A 15,299-nucleotide genomic window follows, 5' to 3' on the forward strand; every position below is an offset into this window, starting at 1 on the left:
GACGCCATCATCATTTAATCATACAGTAAAGCTGCATGCCCTCGGGAAAAATTACGGCTGTAGTTTCCCCTTGCTTTCAGCCGTTCGCAGTACCAGCACAGCAAGGCCGTTTTGGTTATTGTTACAAGGCCACATCAGTCAATCATCCAGACTGTTGCCCTTGCAACTACTGAAAAGGCTGCTGCCCCTCTTCAGGAACCACACCTTTGTCTGGCCTCTCAACAGATACCCCTCCGTTGTGGTTGCACCTACGGTACGGCTATCTGTATCGCTGAGGCACGCAAGCCTCCCCACCAACGGCAAGGTCCATGGTTCATGGGGCGGGGGGGGGGGGGGATGTTACGTAGACAAATGTATTCCCCAAATTTCATTACTCTCCATTATTTGTTTTTTGGTGTTGAGATTTTTTCGTCAGTGTACATACTCGGCAAGCCCATGTAGGGTCCATGGCAGAGAGTACCAAGTACCACAACTGGTCATTTTTTTTTTTTTTTTTTGCTTTTCCACTCGCATCACCCCTAATTTCTCTCATCTTATGTTTGTCGTCCTTCGTGAAATATTCGTTGGCGGCAGTAGAATCGTTCCACAGACGGTGTCAAACGCGGTTCCCTAAATTTCCTCGGTTGTGCGTCGCGAAAAGAACGTCGTCTTGCCGCCAGGGATTCCTATACGTGTTCACAAAGAATCTCTGTAATACTTTCCTACTAATCGAACCTATCGTTCAAATCTAGCAGCACCTCTCTGAATTGCTTCGGCGTCTTCGCTGAATCCGACATGGTGGGGATCCTAAACATTCGAGTAGTACCCAGCATGGGTCGCATTAGTGTTCTATACGCCGTATTCTTTACAGATGAGCTATACTTTCCCAAAGTTGCCACAACAAAACGAAGTCGACCATTATCCTTCTCTTCTACCAATGTGACCTTCTCGATCCATCTCATATCCCTTCCCAACGTTACGGCTAGATATTTATCTATGTGACTGTGTCGGACCGCACACTAATAATGATGGTTATTTTTCCTAATTATGCGCATTAACTTGCATTTTTCTACATTTAGAACGAGCTGCCATTCATCACACCAAGTAGAAATTCTGTCTAATTCATCCTTTATATTCCTACAGTCACACAACGATGACACCTTTCCATACACCTTAGTGTCATCAACAAACCGCCATAAATTGCTGCTCATCCTGTCCATCAGATCATCTTCGTGTATAGAGAAAAAGAGTTGCCCGATTTCAGTTCCCAGGCGTACTCCTGACGATACCGTTGTTTCTGCTGAAGACTCTTCGTTGAGGACAACTTACTTCACGACTCTTAAGAAGTTTTCGAGTCTCTGGGAACCTAATCCGTAAGCCCGGTCTTTCGTCAACAGTCTATGGCGGGGCCCTTTGTCAAACTCTTCCGTGGATGAATTACATTTCCTTAAGATTCTTCCTATGAATCTCAGCTTTGCCTCTCCTACTCCTACAGTTTGTTTTATGTGATCACTCCAATTTAGGTGGCTCCAGGTGGTTACTTCTAGGTATTTTATGGAAGTTACTGTTTCCAAAGTAGTGTAATCACACAGTAGTGGATTACTTTTCATATGTATGCGCAATATGTTACATTTATTTACGTTCAGGGCCAGCTTCCAGTCACTGCACGATCCATCAATCCTCTGCAAATCTTACTGCAGTTTTTATTATGTTGATACCTTCCTATAAACAAACGCATAGTCTGCAAATAGCTTCACCACACTCCGTGCTGGGCCTATATGAGGATTACGAGTTCAGTCCATCAGCGTTCTTTATCCGCAGAGCTTCCATACACAGATATGGGAATCGGTAATGCCTTATGCAGAAACAAGTCTGAAAAGGCGATGCGGTGACATTCCTGTTCCCAGTGCTGCCATTAAGCACATCACCTCGCTCTCTCTGCTGCCGTATCAACGGAATCTACATCAATGGTCGTTGTACTGATATCTCGTGATGCTCCAGGCGTCGTTGCACTGTCTGTGTTGACACTTGTCTTGCTGCTAACTAAACCATTTCTGATTCGAAGTACCCTGACATGGTCACGTTATCCTGCATGGCCGAGCAAATCATTTGAGCACGTCTGCCCTCTTGAGCGCTAGTTGTACGGTTTGCTGATATCCTCCAGTGCGTTGAGTTTGGCCCTCCTGCACCCAGAGATTTTATGTTCGTATGGCAGTAGTGGGACACACTCTAGCGGGGTCAGTAACACAGCGGAACGACAAACGACAGTGTTAACCACTGGTGCACGTTTCTCCTTGTTACACAAGAGATAAGTCAGCCTTCCCACAAACAAGCACTATTCCAAGGCGGTATCTGAATGGCAAAGCGCTACTTACAGAGTGTAAAGTAAGGCTGTCATCAATCCGATTGTTGGTCTAGACATCATAATGCTTTAATATGCATGATCCTGTTAGGAGTACTATGCCATTGCCTTCCTCCAATCTCTGGACTGACTTACCCAGCCAGTGATAGAAGGAGCTGCAGTTTAACTTGGAGTCTGAGCCATGGTGCAGCTCTGTAATTTAACATATCAACAAACATTCCCAGAGGCGAAAGAAGTGATAATTGACAGACAAAAGCCACAGGACTGATTGGGGATCGAACTTGAGACCTTTGGATTTGTAGTGCTGTACATCAATACTAAGCCACCGAGCCACTGAAGGCAGATCGCTAAGTTCCAACCACCTTTGTACAGTTGCACTGAAATGGCAGTCATTTGCATATTCAAGTTGTTCTAAATATCACCCCAAATTGATGTTTGCTACAGTTTCAACGGTCAGCATTCTGGAATGTTTGGGCACATATCAAATGAGTCACTGCTGAAAACTGAATTTGCAGGTATGTTGAAGGAATGAATCACAGGAACAGCATGTGTAGGTGTAGGTATTCAAAGCAGATTATCGAAGATATGGACTGCCTTAGTCATGTTGAAATGAAGGGAGACATGATATGAACCTGAGGATCGATGTTCGAACCAACAGCCATAGATATCCCCCAACAAGCAGGCCCAACTACCATACCCCACCCATCCCAGTAAACTGCAACGAAACCATCTCTCCGGTTTTTTCAGACTCATTGTGTAATGATGTACTTACTGTTGTTCAGCCGAGTTGTTGTTTCTATTTTATGTTTAACATTTCGACGACCGACACAGTTGTCTTCTTCAGGTGCAGGAACTTTGTAAGGCGACAATTTTGAGGATGTATATTTCATATTTACTTAGTATGGGATCGCGTTTTAGGTGGTGTAATCGAATTATTAACTATTTACTGCTTGATACTGGGTAGCCTCATACTGACATTTCTGTAGAGTTGCACCCTTGGAAAGTAACTGGTTCTGACAGCAGCGAGAAGTCGCGGTCCTTCGCCATCAAAGAGAGACACAGGCCGAGGGAAATGGCGCTGGAGGTAGGACAGTTTTTATGCCTCTGAAGAGAATAGGAGAACAGGTGCATGTCAGTGCTAAAAGGGGTTGAGAGCGAGGCGATAGCTGAAAGTTTAAGATCGTAGAGATAACGACGCACATGAAGGAATGTGCGAGAGGCGCCTAATGCAGATGCGAGCTAATAGCCGTGGGAATTCTCACACAAGACACCATGACGTATTCCAGCCACAAGGAAGAGAAACGAATCTGACTGAACTTTTAGCCACAGGAGTAGACGGAATGCTCTAAAAAGTTTTAGCGAACTGCGTATGAGTTGGCTGACAGCTTCATGACTCGTAGCATGGGAGGCATTCCGTCTGTAATGGGCGCAAAGATTGGCCACATGGCGTGTGCATGCCAATGACGTGAGGTGTGCTGTAAACTGGAGTTCCGCGTGTCGGGATTCTCTAGGCCTAGGGCGTGCCGACAAGACACACATCACTGGAGAGTATTTTGAGATATTTCTGTTAAGGAGCCAGTGAACAGTCTCAGTATTAGTTTTCATAAAGTGCTGATTTCGTCGCTAGGAGTGGAATCACTCATTTCATGTGAGCAGTGAAACGAGTCTATGCTTCTTTGCGGAGACAGAAGCACTGCAAAGCCCTTGTTTACGACCACACACTCCTGAATTATGAGCACGCAGAAGCCTTGATTCGTGCCTAGCATTGCACTGAAGTACACTCATGCTCATAAATTATGGATAATGCTGATACATGGTGAAACTACGCTCTGATGGGCAGTTTGCGGGTTTAAATCATCTCGGGGTATGACCATGCGGTGCATTTGACCTGCGGTCGTCGCTCGGTGGCGCTGGCAGCAGTCCACATACACAGAGGTGTGCTGGTGCACGTCAGAGTACGATGCAGGGAGTAAGTGTGCAGACGTTTTCAGACGTGCTAATGGTGAATTTGTGTTGAAAATGGCTCAAAGAACCCATATTGATGAAGTTATGAGGGGTAGAACACTAGGGTGACTGGAGGCTGGTCAAACAAAGCAGGTCGTAGCTCGGGCCCTCCGTGTGCCTTAAAGTGTGATCTCAAGATTATAGCAACGATTCCAGCAGACAGGAAACGTGTCCAGGCGCTACAGTACGGGACGACCACAGTGTAAAACACCACAAGAAGACCGATATCTCACCATCAGTGCCCGCAGACGGCAACGGAGTACTGCAGGTAGCCTTGCTCAGGACCTTACCGCAGCCACTGCAACAGTTGTCTCCAGACACACAGTCTACAGACGGCTGAACAGGCATGCTTTATTCGCCCGGAGACCTGCAAGGTGCATTCCACTGCTCCTGGTCACAGGAGAGCCCGTAAAGCCTGGTGTCAAGAACACAGTACGTGGTCATTGGAACAGTGGTACCAGGTTATGTTCACGGACCAGTCCAGTTACAATCTGAACAGTGATTCTCGCCGGGTTTTCATCCGGCGTAAACCAGGAACAAAGTACCAACCTCTTAATGTCCTCAAAGGGACCTGTAAGGAGGTCGTGGTTTGATGGTGTGGGGTGGGATTATGATTGGTGCACGTACACCTCTGCATCTCTTTGACAGAGGAACTGTAAGAGGTCATGTGTATCGGGACGTCATTTTGCATCAGTATGTCCGCCTTTCCAGGGATGCAGTGGGTCCCACCTTCCTCCTGATGGATGATAACGCAAGGCCCCACCGAGCTGCCATCGTGGAGGAGTACCTTGAAACAGAAGATATCAGGTTAATGGAGTGGCCTGCCTGTTCTCCAGACCTAAACCCCATTGAGCACATCTGGGATGCTCTCGGTCGATGTACCGCTGCACATCTTCAAACCTCTACGACACTTCAGGAGTTCCGACAGGCACTGGTTCAAGAATGGAAGGCTATACCCCAGCAGCTGCTCGATCACCTGATCCAGAGTATGCCAACCCATTGTGCGGCCTGTGTACGCGTCCATGGTGATCATATCCCATATTGATGTCGACGTACATGGGCAGAAATCAGTGTCGTTTTGTAGCACATGTGTTTCGGGACGGTTTTGTCAACTTATCACCAATACCGTGGACTTACAGATCTGTGTCGTGTGTGTTCCCTGTTTGCCTATGCTATTAGTGCCAGTTTTGTGTAGTGCTACGTTGTGTGGCACCACAGTCTGCAATTATCCTTAATTTATGAGCATGAGTGTAGTTTTCGACCCTAGGAGTTTGCAAATGCTAGTTCAGATCCACTCTATTGTCAGAATTTACAGCTACGCAACGCACCTTGAATGCGCGACTGCCAGCAGCACTGAATTTGGTGACAAGCACCATGCATCGGCAGACAGGGCATCTTTAGTAGCAGACGTGTTAAGTTCCATTTGCTTGATCTCTGAGCTCTTTACTGTCAGTGTTAGTCAGGATGGAGGCTTTCTTAGGTGAGGAGTGGCGGCGCGATTTGAGACGCCATATCACTGATTACGCGGCCCCTCCCTCCGGAGTTTCGAGTCCTCACTTGGGCATGGGTCTGTGTGTGTTGTTCTTAGCGCAAGTTAGTTTAAGTAGTGTGTAAGTCTAAGGACCGGCGACATCAGCAGTTTGGTCCCTTAGTATTTCACACACATCTGAACATTTTTGATGCTTTCTTAACTTCGATGCTAATTGGTATCAACCACTTAGTTTTCCAGTTGAATAAACGGGGGCGCGATTTCGTGTGAAGTCATAAATGCTTCACCGATCTCAAATTTAGATTAATGAGTAGGAGCTAATGTTCTATGTCAACACCTGTTCACTTTGCATTTTTTGGTTTTGTTTTTTGTAATAAAAACTCCACTGTCGCCAACTGTTCTACTTTTTCTGGGATTAGAGTCCAAATAGCGATCCTGATTAAATAAGAGTATTGTCCTAATTTAGGGATTTATTCCCATGTTATTCCCGGTTGCAGGTTGACAATAGCAGGGCTAATTTAATTCACCGTTAGGCGTGACAATTCCATTGCAAACACAACATTGACAATCATTACACTGACACAGGTTGTATGTACGAGTAGCATTGGAAGTTGTGTTGTTGTGTGTTCTCGCTGCCTGGACTGACTGGGACTGAAATTTTCATCTGATGATGCACATTTTGGACTTACGCAGTTTACGTCAGATTGTTTCATCTGAAATTTAGGACAGTTATATCAGCAAGGTCAAAAATATTCAGTTTTATCGCCAAGTTCTCGTCGCGTCGGAAAATCACAATGTCGACAAGAATTTCTCACTTTTCTTCCGCCTTCTGTCACGTTCTGAAGGAGGCGCTATCCAATCTGTCTATGATCTTACAGCGTAAAGTCAGAACCATCTTCTGAAAATTAAATGCAATGTATGCTGGAATATGGTCTCCATAGATTTCGTATTCGTTTTAGTCCAGTGTAATCTCTAAGGACATCAATTTCAACAGGATATTACGATCTGACTGACCCCTAGTTTTCACCCTGAAGGGTAAACTTTTGTAGAGCTCCAGTTCCGCAGAACATTGAAATTGCTTTCACGATCGGTAGGAGGAAGAAGTGCGCTGGCGGATGCGACGGAGCCACCTTGAAGTGACGTCACAACTCCCCTCCCGACCCGTGCCCCCCGCCATCGCTGGTAAACAGCTGGTGTCTGCACCGCAACACATCGCACAGTGTGGTATTCCCCGCCATGGCGAAGACCCTGCTGCTTCTGGTGGCTGTGGCCACGTTCTGGTCCGCCGCCCACGCCGTCGTCGCCTCCAACCGCCGCATCGTCTGTTACTTCGATGGTGCTGCCCTCAGACGACCAGGTAACCTCCAGAGTGTTTTATGTTTTGTGACGTCCATGTTGTCTAGGGAAGGGAGCGTGGAGCGAAGGACGACTGTGACGGATGTGATGTCATACTAGAGTATGATGACGTCAGACGTTTCGTAATGAACAGATAGAGGTAGGTGAGTCAACAAGTCTAATAACAGAAGTTTTAATATCTTACACCAAAAAGCCGGTATAAAGCTTTAATGCGCTGCAACTTGTTTCCGCAATTTACGTCATCAAGCATTAAACTTATAATGCTGTATATCAAATGTCCATTATTGCAAGATATGTTACATAGCATTAACATATGAAGGGTGTTTGTTTTGCCTTGAGACAACTAAACATCTCGGAACCGAAGTGTCGTATGAAAAAACGTTCTAGGTGAAAAGTATATCTTAAATACGGGGATATCTGTCTGTGCTTATAATTGGCCACCTCCGAACTACCGCTCCTGCTTGGGCAGGATTAACTTTGTATTTTCAAATGGGAACCTCCCATTGTATTGCATGTTTGGATTCTACGCCAAAAATACGTATGGTTTACTCAAATCATTGTTTTCGATTTGTGGTAGAAAGCGCTATAATCGACAAATATTGTGTGCGCCTGTCTTTGCAGTTAAGAAGAGACGCATTTGATTCCACATTTCATTTACGAGGTAAATGTAAACGTTTGTGCTCTAGCGGTGAATACTGATGTTCAAACGTTACTTGAGTGTTGCAAATGTGATTGTACAGTACAGATAATAGTGCTAGAGATCGACATTTCTGGTAAAAAAAAGCTACTTGTATGGTAACGTAGTTTTCTGTTCCCTACGAGTTTGATTGTGATGAGACTCCAAACCGTCGGAATGCTTGATTTCGGTGGCTGTCCTCGAACTCCGCCATCGGTGTGACTGATTTCGGTGTGTGTTTCGATCCAACCGCCGTTAACTCACGCACTGGCCGCTGTGCGGCTACCGGAGGAATGTGACCCGCAACCATTGCAATAAGGTTAAATGACCAGAACTGATAGTGAGAGGCGCACTTGCCAAGGGTACTCTCCGAAATCAAGTACTCCTCAGGTGAGAGCCAAGAGGACTAATCAAGCAACCCAACGGCGAGAAGCAATGGGACTCACCAAAAAACAAACACCCCGATGGGAATAGAAAATTATTACATCCACGTTATTGCGTTAGTGTTTCTCGATGACGCTTAACGTAGTTTCTAACCAGACATTGAAACGTAATAATAGTGTACCGTACAATCAAATTTACAACACTAAAGTAAATTTTGGACATAAATATGAACCATAAGGAAGCAAAGGTTTGCATACATCCTAAGTGAAATGTAGACTCGAATACGTCGGTTCTTACTTGCAAAAACAAGGACACATGATATTTATCGATCACTGCGCCATTGTCCACGAATGGGAAACAACGGTTTAAATAAACCGTATGTATTTTTTGTGCGTAGAATCCGAATAGGCAATAAAAATACGGGGGGAGAGGAGCTCATTTGAAAATACAACGTTGATACCGCCCACGCAGAAGTGGCGGTTAGCAAGCGACTATAGCACAGACAGGTGTCCTCTTTACCAATGTTAATTTATCACGTACAACATTTTTGTCATACGATGCGTCAAGAAATTTAGTCGTCTCAGGTTGAAAAAAACACACTGTATATATCTTGAAATAATGGACACCTGCTATACTGTACATATCAGTTCAGGCATTAAAGCCTACCGGATGATGACGTAAATGGACGGAACTAGTTCCAGGAGAATAAAGTTTTATGACAGTCTTTTTGCCGGCCGGAGTGGCCGTGCGGTTCTAGGCGCTACAGTCTGGAACCGCGCGGCCGTTACGGTCGCAGGTTTGAATACTGCCTCAGGCATGGATGTGTGTGATGTCCTTAGGTTAGTTGGGTTTAAGTACTAAGTTCTAGGGGACTGATGACCTCAGAAGTTAAGTCCCATAGTGCTCAGAGCCATTTTTGAACAGTCTTTTTGGTGGTATACATGAAATAGTCTATTACATAAAATGCAGAAATGTTAATTCGGACAGCGATGTGGCATTTGCCACACTGCGAGAATATTCCAATCAATAATAAAAGCCGATGTTTCGTCTAATATGAAACATAGCATTTGTCAACGTGACTACTTTTTGTATGTCGTGACTATTGTTTATGTGACGTCAATTGGTTCAATAATATCCGGCCTACTTAATTAAATATACATAACTTTTCGGCGGATAAACGCAGCACTATTTAATTTTTATGAGTACAACAAACGTAAATTATTGTGTGTGGTATGATGTGTGTCATTGAATATGCCTTTTAATTTGAACATATACCGTCCAGTCACATTAATGTGACCACCGCTTATATTCGACGTCGACGTACAGTAAGCACTCACAGACGGCAGGTGGTGGCAGTAGCATTAGAGGGTATATAAAGCGCGATCGGGGGAGGGGAGGGGAGGGAGGGAAGGGGTGGGGGTGGGGGGTGGGAACACAGGAAAAACAATGCAACCTTTGTCAATGTGGAAGCTGGGCGATTTATCTGACGACCAAAGGGGCACGATCATTGGCTTTCGGACCAACGGTGGAAGCATTTCCAAAACGACTAAGTTTGAAAACTGTTCGCGTGACACGGTGGTTAAAGAATATCGTGTATGGCAAGACGACGCTATGTGAAACCACCGCCGAGGCAACAGTGGTTCACCACGAGCCATATATCACAGAGGCGAACGGCAGCTGCGGAGATGTGTACGAGGGAATAGAGGTACAGCTGTTGAGCAACTGACCGCCCAGATGAACCAAGGGGCCAACTACAGTGTATCCTCAACGACTGTTCTGTGAACGTTGCTGCAGATGGGCCTCCGCAGCAGGTCCTGATTCATACACTCACGCTGACCGCTGTTCGTCGGTGACGAAGGCTGGAATTTGCACATCTATATCCAAAATGTACCTCCAATGAGTGAAGATAGTTGGCCTCTTCAGGTGAAGTACGTTTTATGCTCCAAACACACTGCAATAATCTTAAGAAAGGGTCAGGCCGACAGAGGGAGCGTTATGGTGTGGAGAACATTTCCGTGGCACTACCTGGGTGATCTCGTCATTATGGAAGACACAATGAATCGACACTAGTATGCATCCATCCTTCGGGACCGTGTACACTCCTATGTATATGCAGTTTGTATTTCCTCGGCACGACGACATCTACCAGCAGGACAATGCAATGTGTCACAGGGCTCGCAATGTACATGCTTGGTTCGAAGAGCACCAGGATGAGTTTATCGTACTTCCCTGGTCACCAAACTCCCCGGATTTAAACCTAATCGAGAATCTGTGGGACTACTTCGATGGGGCTGTTCGCACCATGGATCCTAAACCGAGGAACCTATCGGAGCTGGCCACGCCACTGGAGTCGGCATGGCTCCACATCCCCGCCGGTATCTTCCCGAACCTCACTGACTCGCTTCCTGCCAGTCCGCGCTCCTGAAGGTGGTTATCCTGGCTTCTGACAGGTGGGCACCTTAATGTGACTCGACAGCGTGTCACGTATTGGAGGCTGGCTGAGTAGGTCATGTCCGAAAGTTACGAATGAAAAACAAAAATTAATAAAACGTCAAAAATTGTCTCTTTGCAGTACCACACTCTAGAATTCGTGTTCATTAAAGAAAAAAAGAAGTTTAATCGACCTCTCGTAGGCTGAACCCAGTGTCATTAAACCCGCATCGCACCTTCTCGGTGCAGTGGTTTCTGACTGACCGGCGGCGAAGTTGCAATCGCTTTCCTATATGACCGTTATCTTCTCATCACATGCGCTGTCAGGAAGCCGCTGACTGTGATAACTATAGGGTTGCGGACCGAATAGGACGTAAAGAGCTATTGTTGCACATCGCAAGTACGAGGGTAAGTCAAATGAAAACCTTAAATATTTTTTTAAATATTATTTATTGTGCAGAAGTGGTACGAAGCTGTATCACTTTTCAACATAATCTCCTCCAAGCTCAATGCAAGTTCTTCAGCGCTTACAAAGTGCATAAATTCCTTTAGAAAAAAATTCTTTTGTTAGTTCGCGCAACCACTCATGCACTGCGTGGCGTACCTCTTCATCAGAACGGAACTTCTTTCCTCCCATTTCGCCTTTGAGTGGTCCAAACATATGGAAATCAATTGGTGATGAGGAATGGCGCCGTTCTTTGCTCGCTCTCTTCGTTTCCGGTTGGTGGAAGTGAACCCAGGTTTCGTCCCCAGTAACGATTCTTGCAAGGAAGCCATCACCTTCTCGTTCAAAGCGCCGAAGAAGTTCTTCACAAGCATCAACATGTCGTTGTCTCATTTCAGGAGTCAGCTGCCGTGGCACCCATCTTGTAGACACTTTGTGAAACTGGCGCACATCATGCACAATGTGGTGTGCTGACCCATGACTAATCTGTAAACATGCTGCAATGTCATTCAGTTTCACTCGGCGGTTTTCCTTCACTATGGCTTCAACTGATGCAACGTCCTGTGGAGTCACAACTCGTTGCACCTGACCTGGACGAGGAGCATCTTCCACTGAAGTCACACCATTTGCTAACTTCTTACTCCACTCGTAGACTTGCTGCTGTCACAAACATGCATCACCGTACTGAACCTTCAATCGTCGATGAATTTCAATAGGTTTCACACCTTCACTACGCAAAAACCGAATAACCGAACGCAGTTCTTCCCTGGTGCAAGTCACAAGTGTGGCGTCCATCTTTACACTGATACTGCGACGGTATGTGTGCATCTCCACTATGCTGCCACCTACAGGCCATTCTGCACGCTGTTTGTAGCACGCTTACCAACTTCCACGATAACGGCGCGAAATTTCGATTTCTTGTTACAAATTTAAGGTTTTCATTTGACTCGGCCTCGTAGATATACTGATTAACGATTGCGGCAACAGTAACAGAGCCGTTGATTTTGTTGCATATTAAGCACACTGTTTGCCGATAGTTAATAATATAGACTTGCTCTCAAGTTTTCTTATGGGTCTAAGCTGAAGCTTTGAGCCAGTCTGTGAAGAAATCTCGGATGATGTACATGGCAAGGCCTGCCTGTGCAAGACAGGGACCTGGCTTCGAATTCCGATGTGGGACTCAGGTTTGCCACGTACGGTCATCACAGGAGATTACTTTGAGAAAGAGAATTCATTTGCACTCATGGGCCTGAATTACGATGCGGCCTCATGGAACTAGATACTGCCTTGGAAGTACATCTGATTACGGGCCGGTGTTTTGTGGGCGCGTGCGACATGCGTTCAATTGGATTGGAATCAGACGAATTTCGTCACCAAGATATCAGCCTAAGTTCACTGCTGTACTCCTCAAACCACGGTATCACGATTATGACTACGTGACACAGTTATCCTGTTGGAAAGTGCCATCGGCGTCTTGAAGACGTCAGGCATGAGGGGATGTAGGTGCTCCGTAAAAGCAGCGTTCACGTAGTCCACATCTGTCATTGTGCTTTCGATTACTGCCACATGTCTCATGTAGGAGCGTATGAATGGCCCACATACTATAATTTTGACCCAACCGCCATACGTCCCTGGTGCGGTGTATCCGGACACTACCATCGACCTGGTGTATTAAGAAACGTGATTCATCCAACCAGACGACGCATTTCTGTGTGTCCATGGACCAAATTCGACGATGCCCTGCCATTTGTAACTGATGGTGTCAGTTTACATATACGTAGGGACTGACTGCTGTGGAGCCCTGCGTTTAACGATGCGCTCCAAAACACTTGCGCCTGCACCAACAATCTGCTCTGTCGTCAGATCTTAAACGGATCGCCGTCTATCCTATTTTACGGAGCGGGCAAGCAGTTTTCATGATGGGACGTACACGTCAAACATCTTGTCGCCTACTCGTGGCTTCATCGCCCTTCAACCACCTTCCATATGTGATCGTGACAATGGCACAAGGACAGCTGACCAGCTCTGCCGCTTCCGTGATGCACTCTCCCTGGCGCCGATAGCAGTCTACCCTTTTCCCTGTGTCCAGCACTTGTTGCTAGAATAATTTCCCTTTCGTCTCTGCTCCGCTATACTTTCCGTACCGCGTCACGTGACCGCGACGCCTCCTTTGGGTAGTGGTCATAATGTTTTGACTCATCAGGCTATTTTGTCGTTTTGTTTATGGATGGAGTGCAGGATCAGTGACTGATTGTATGCATCTTTGTGAGATGTTGTTAGCTTAATTTCATGTGTACTGCCTCTACCAGATAGATTGTTAAGGGGCTAAAGAATATTTGTAATTTCTGTCCCGAAAGAAGGTCCTTGCCGATTTCTAAGTTGGAAAAATAGAAAACAAACCACGCGAACAGACCCTGAAGACCACGCCTTGTTCATCGGCCGCCATGTCATTTACCACCATGCGGCGTCATGTGGATGCCATAAGGAGGAGCACGGGGTCAGGCCACCACACTTCCGACCATTGTCGACATTTAGACCGTGAAGCCGCTACCTCTCCATCAGGTTTGTTTCTCAATTGGATTTACGAGGCCGAATATACCCCGTACCAGTCCTCTCACCAAGGAAAAATCCATGGCAGTATCGGGAACCGAATCCCGGTCCTCTGCATGGCAGCACTTACGAAAAAGGACGATTTCTAAGTAGGTTCTTGCAAGATGTACGTTGGCTTTCAGTATCTGCCAGTTAATATGACTCTACATTTTTTCCTCTCACCCGTCAAACGTCTGCGATTATTCGTACCGTCCTTCTTTGTATACAGTGTATTCGGAAATTCCCGTTATATACTTCTAGAACCTGTAGAGGGGAGTGAGTACATAATATTTTGAATAGGAACCTATGTCCAGAAATGTACGACGGTTTCAGTTCAAATGTTTAACTCATCCACTTCCGCTTGAGGAATTAATTTAGGTGCGATGCAGTGCAATTATTAGGCAGCAATTCGAAAGGAAACACAGCGAAACATCCTTTTATCACTTAAGCACATTAGTTTGTATTAATACTTAAACATGTCCGTGCGTACAGTATGTTTTTTTTTTTTTTTGGAATAATGTAAATACGTAAGCATGTTTGATGAAAACATTAACAAGCTATATCCCCAAAAATTAGGTACATCGCAATGAATAGAACAATGAATACGGAATCTATAGGTAATACATGTGGCTTGAAATGAGTGAATGTCGAGCCCAGGATTGGATCATCACTTCAAGTGAAAAGAAAGAAGGCATTTAGTGATAGAATATGGGTACAAAAGACAGATAAGTTGTGATGTGAACTGTCGATGTATGGAGAAAAATGCCTATACCGAAGTCATTTAGAAGGCTCTCGGACAATAGAAGGTCCAAGAAAAGTATAAGGGGCAGTAGAACGTCAAGGCTGAACCGCGAGTAATTGCTGTTTTTCAGCCGAAAAAACTGTTATTGAATGATTAATATCATATAGAAAAATTAATCAGTAAATATGTATAATTCTGCGAGGTATTACACTACCTTCTGCCGCCTCAGCTGCTTAGACAGTTGCACTGCACAGGACTCTTCCAGCTCGTCTTCGTCTCCTATATGAAAACTGTCGTCAACGTTGGAGCACGGCCCTGCACATTGCTGGCAAAGTTTCATGCAGAACAGTCCTGCCGGCCTACACCCACACCGACCTTGCCACAGAAGCCAGGAGCCGCGGGTTTCAGTGCAGTAATGAGAACCAATCAATTTCTTCGAAGAACGCATAGTTTCCGAAATAAAAGCAAAAAACTGAAATAAGGCCGAAAATTGTGAGGGCCGTCTGCTGTGGCCGAGTGGTTCTAGGCGTTTCAGTCCGGAACCGCGCTGCTGCTACGGTCGCAGGTTCGAATCCTGCCTCGGGCATTGATGTATGTGATGCCCTTAGGTTAGTTAGGTTTAAGTAGTTCTAAGTCTAGGGGACTGATGATCTCAGATGATAAGTCCCACAGTGTTTAGACCCATAGTGTGAAACTGTGAGGTTTCTTGGGATTTTCGTTGTGAACTTGATCTCCTACGAGGCGCTTACTTGTATCACGCCAATGAGTCGTAGCCTGCCATTTTCTTTATCTTATGATGGCTCTCCTTCATATCTCTACACACTATTGTTCCCAACTGTCTGT

General features: G+C 45.6%; 1 protein-coding gene across 3 annotated transcripts in view; it reads left to right on the top strand.

Moving 5' to 3' along the window:
- The first annotated feature begins 7,039 nt into the window (after nt 1-7,039).
- LOC124600337 (chitinase-like protein EN03) overlaps nt 7,040-15,299 on the top strand; it is a 198,815-nt gene continuing 190,555 nt past the window's right edge. For 2 of the 3 annotated variants that reach the window (XM_047136152.1, XM_047136156.1), the window contains exon 1: nt 7,040-7,191. In XM_047136152.1, the coding sequence (XP_046992108.1) occupies nt 7,071-7,191 (121 nt within the window). In that variant the 5' untranslated portion in view covers nt 7,040-7,070. The remainder of the gene's footprint in view (nt 7,192-15,299) is intronic. The other variant, XM_047136153.1, reaches the window with a different exon arrangement.

This window comes from Schistocerca americana, chromosome 1, assembly GCF_021461395.2.
Source record: "Schistocerca americana isolate TAMUIC-IGC-003095 chromosome 1, iqSchAmer2.1, whole genome shotgun sequence".
Lineage (NCBI taxonomy): Eukaryota > Metazoa > Arthropoda > Insecta > Orthoptera > Acrididae > Schistocerca > Schistocerca americana.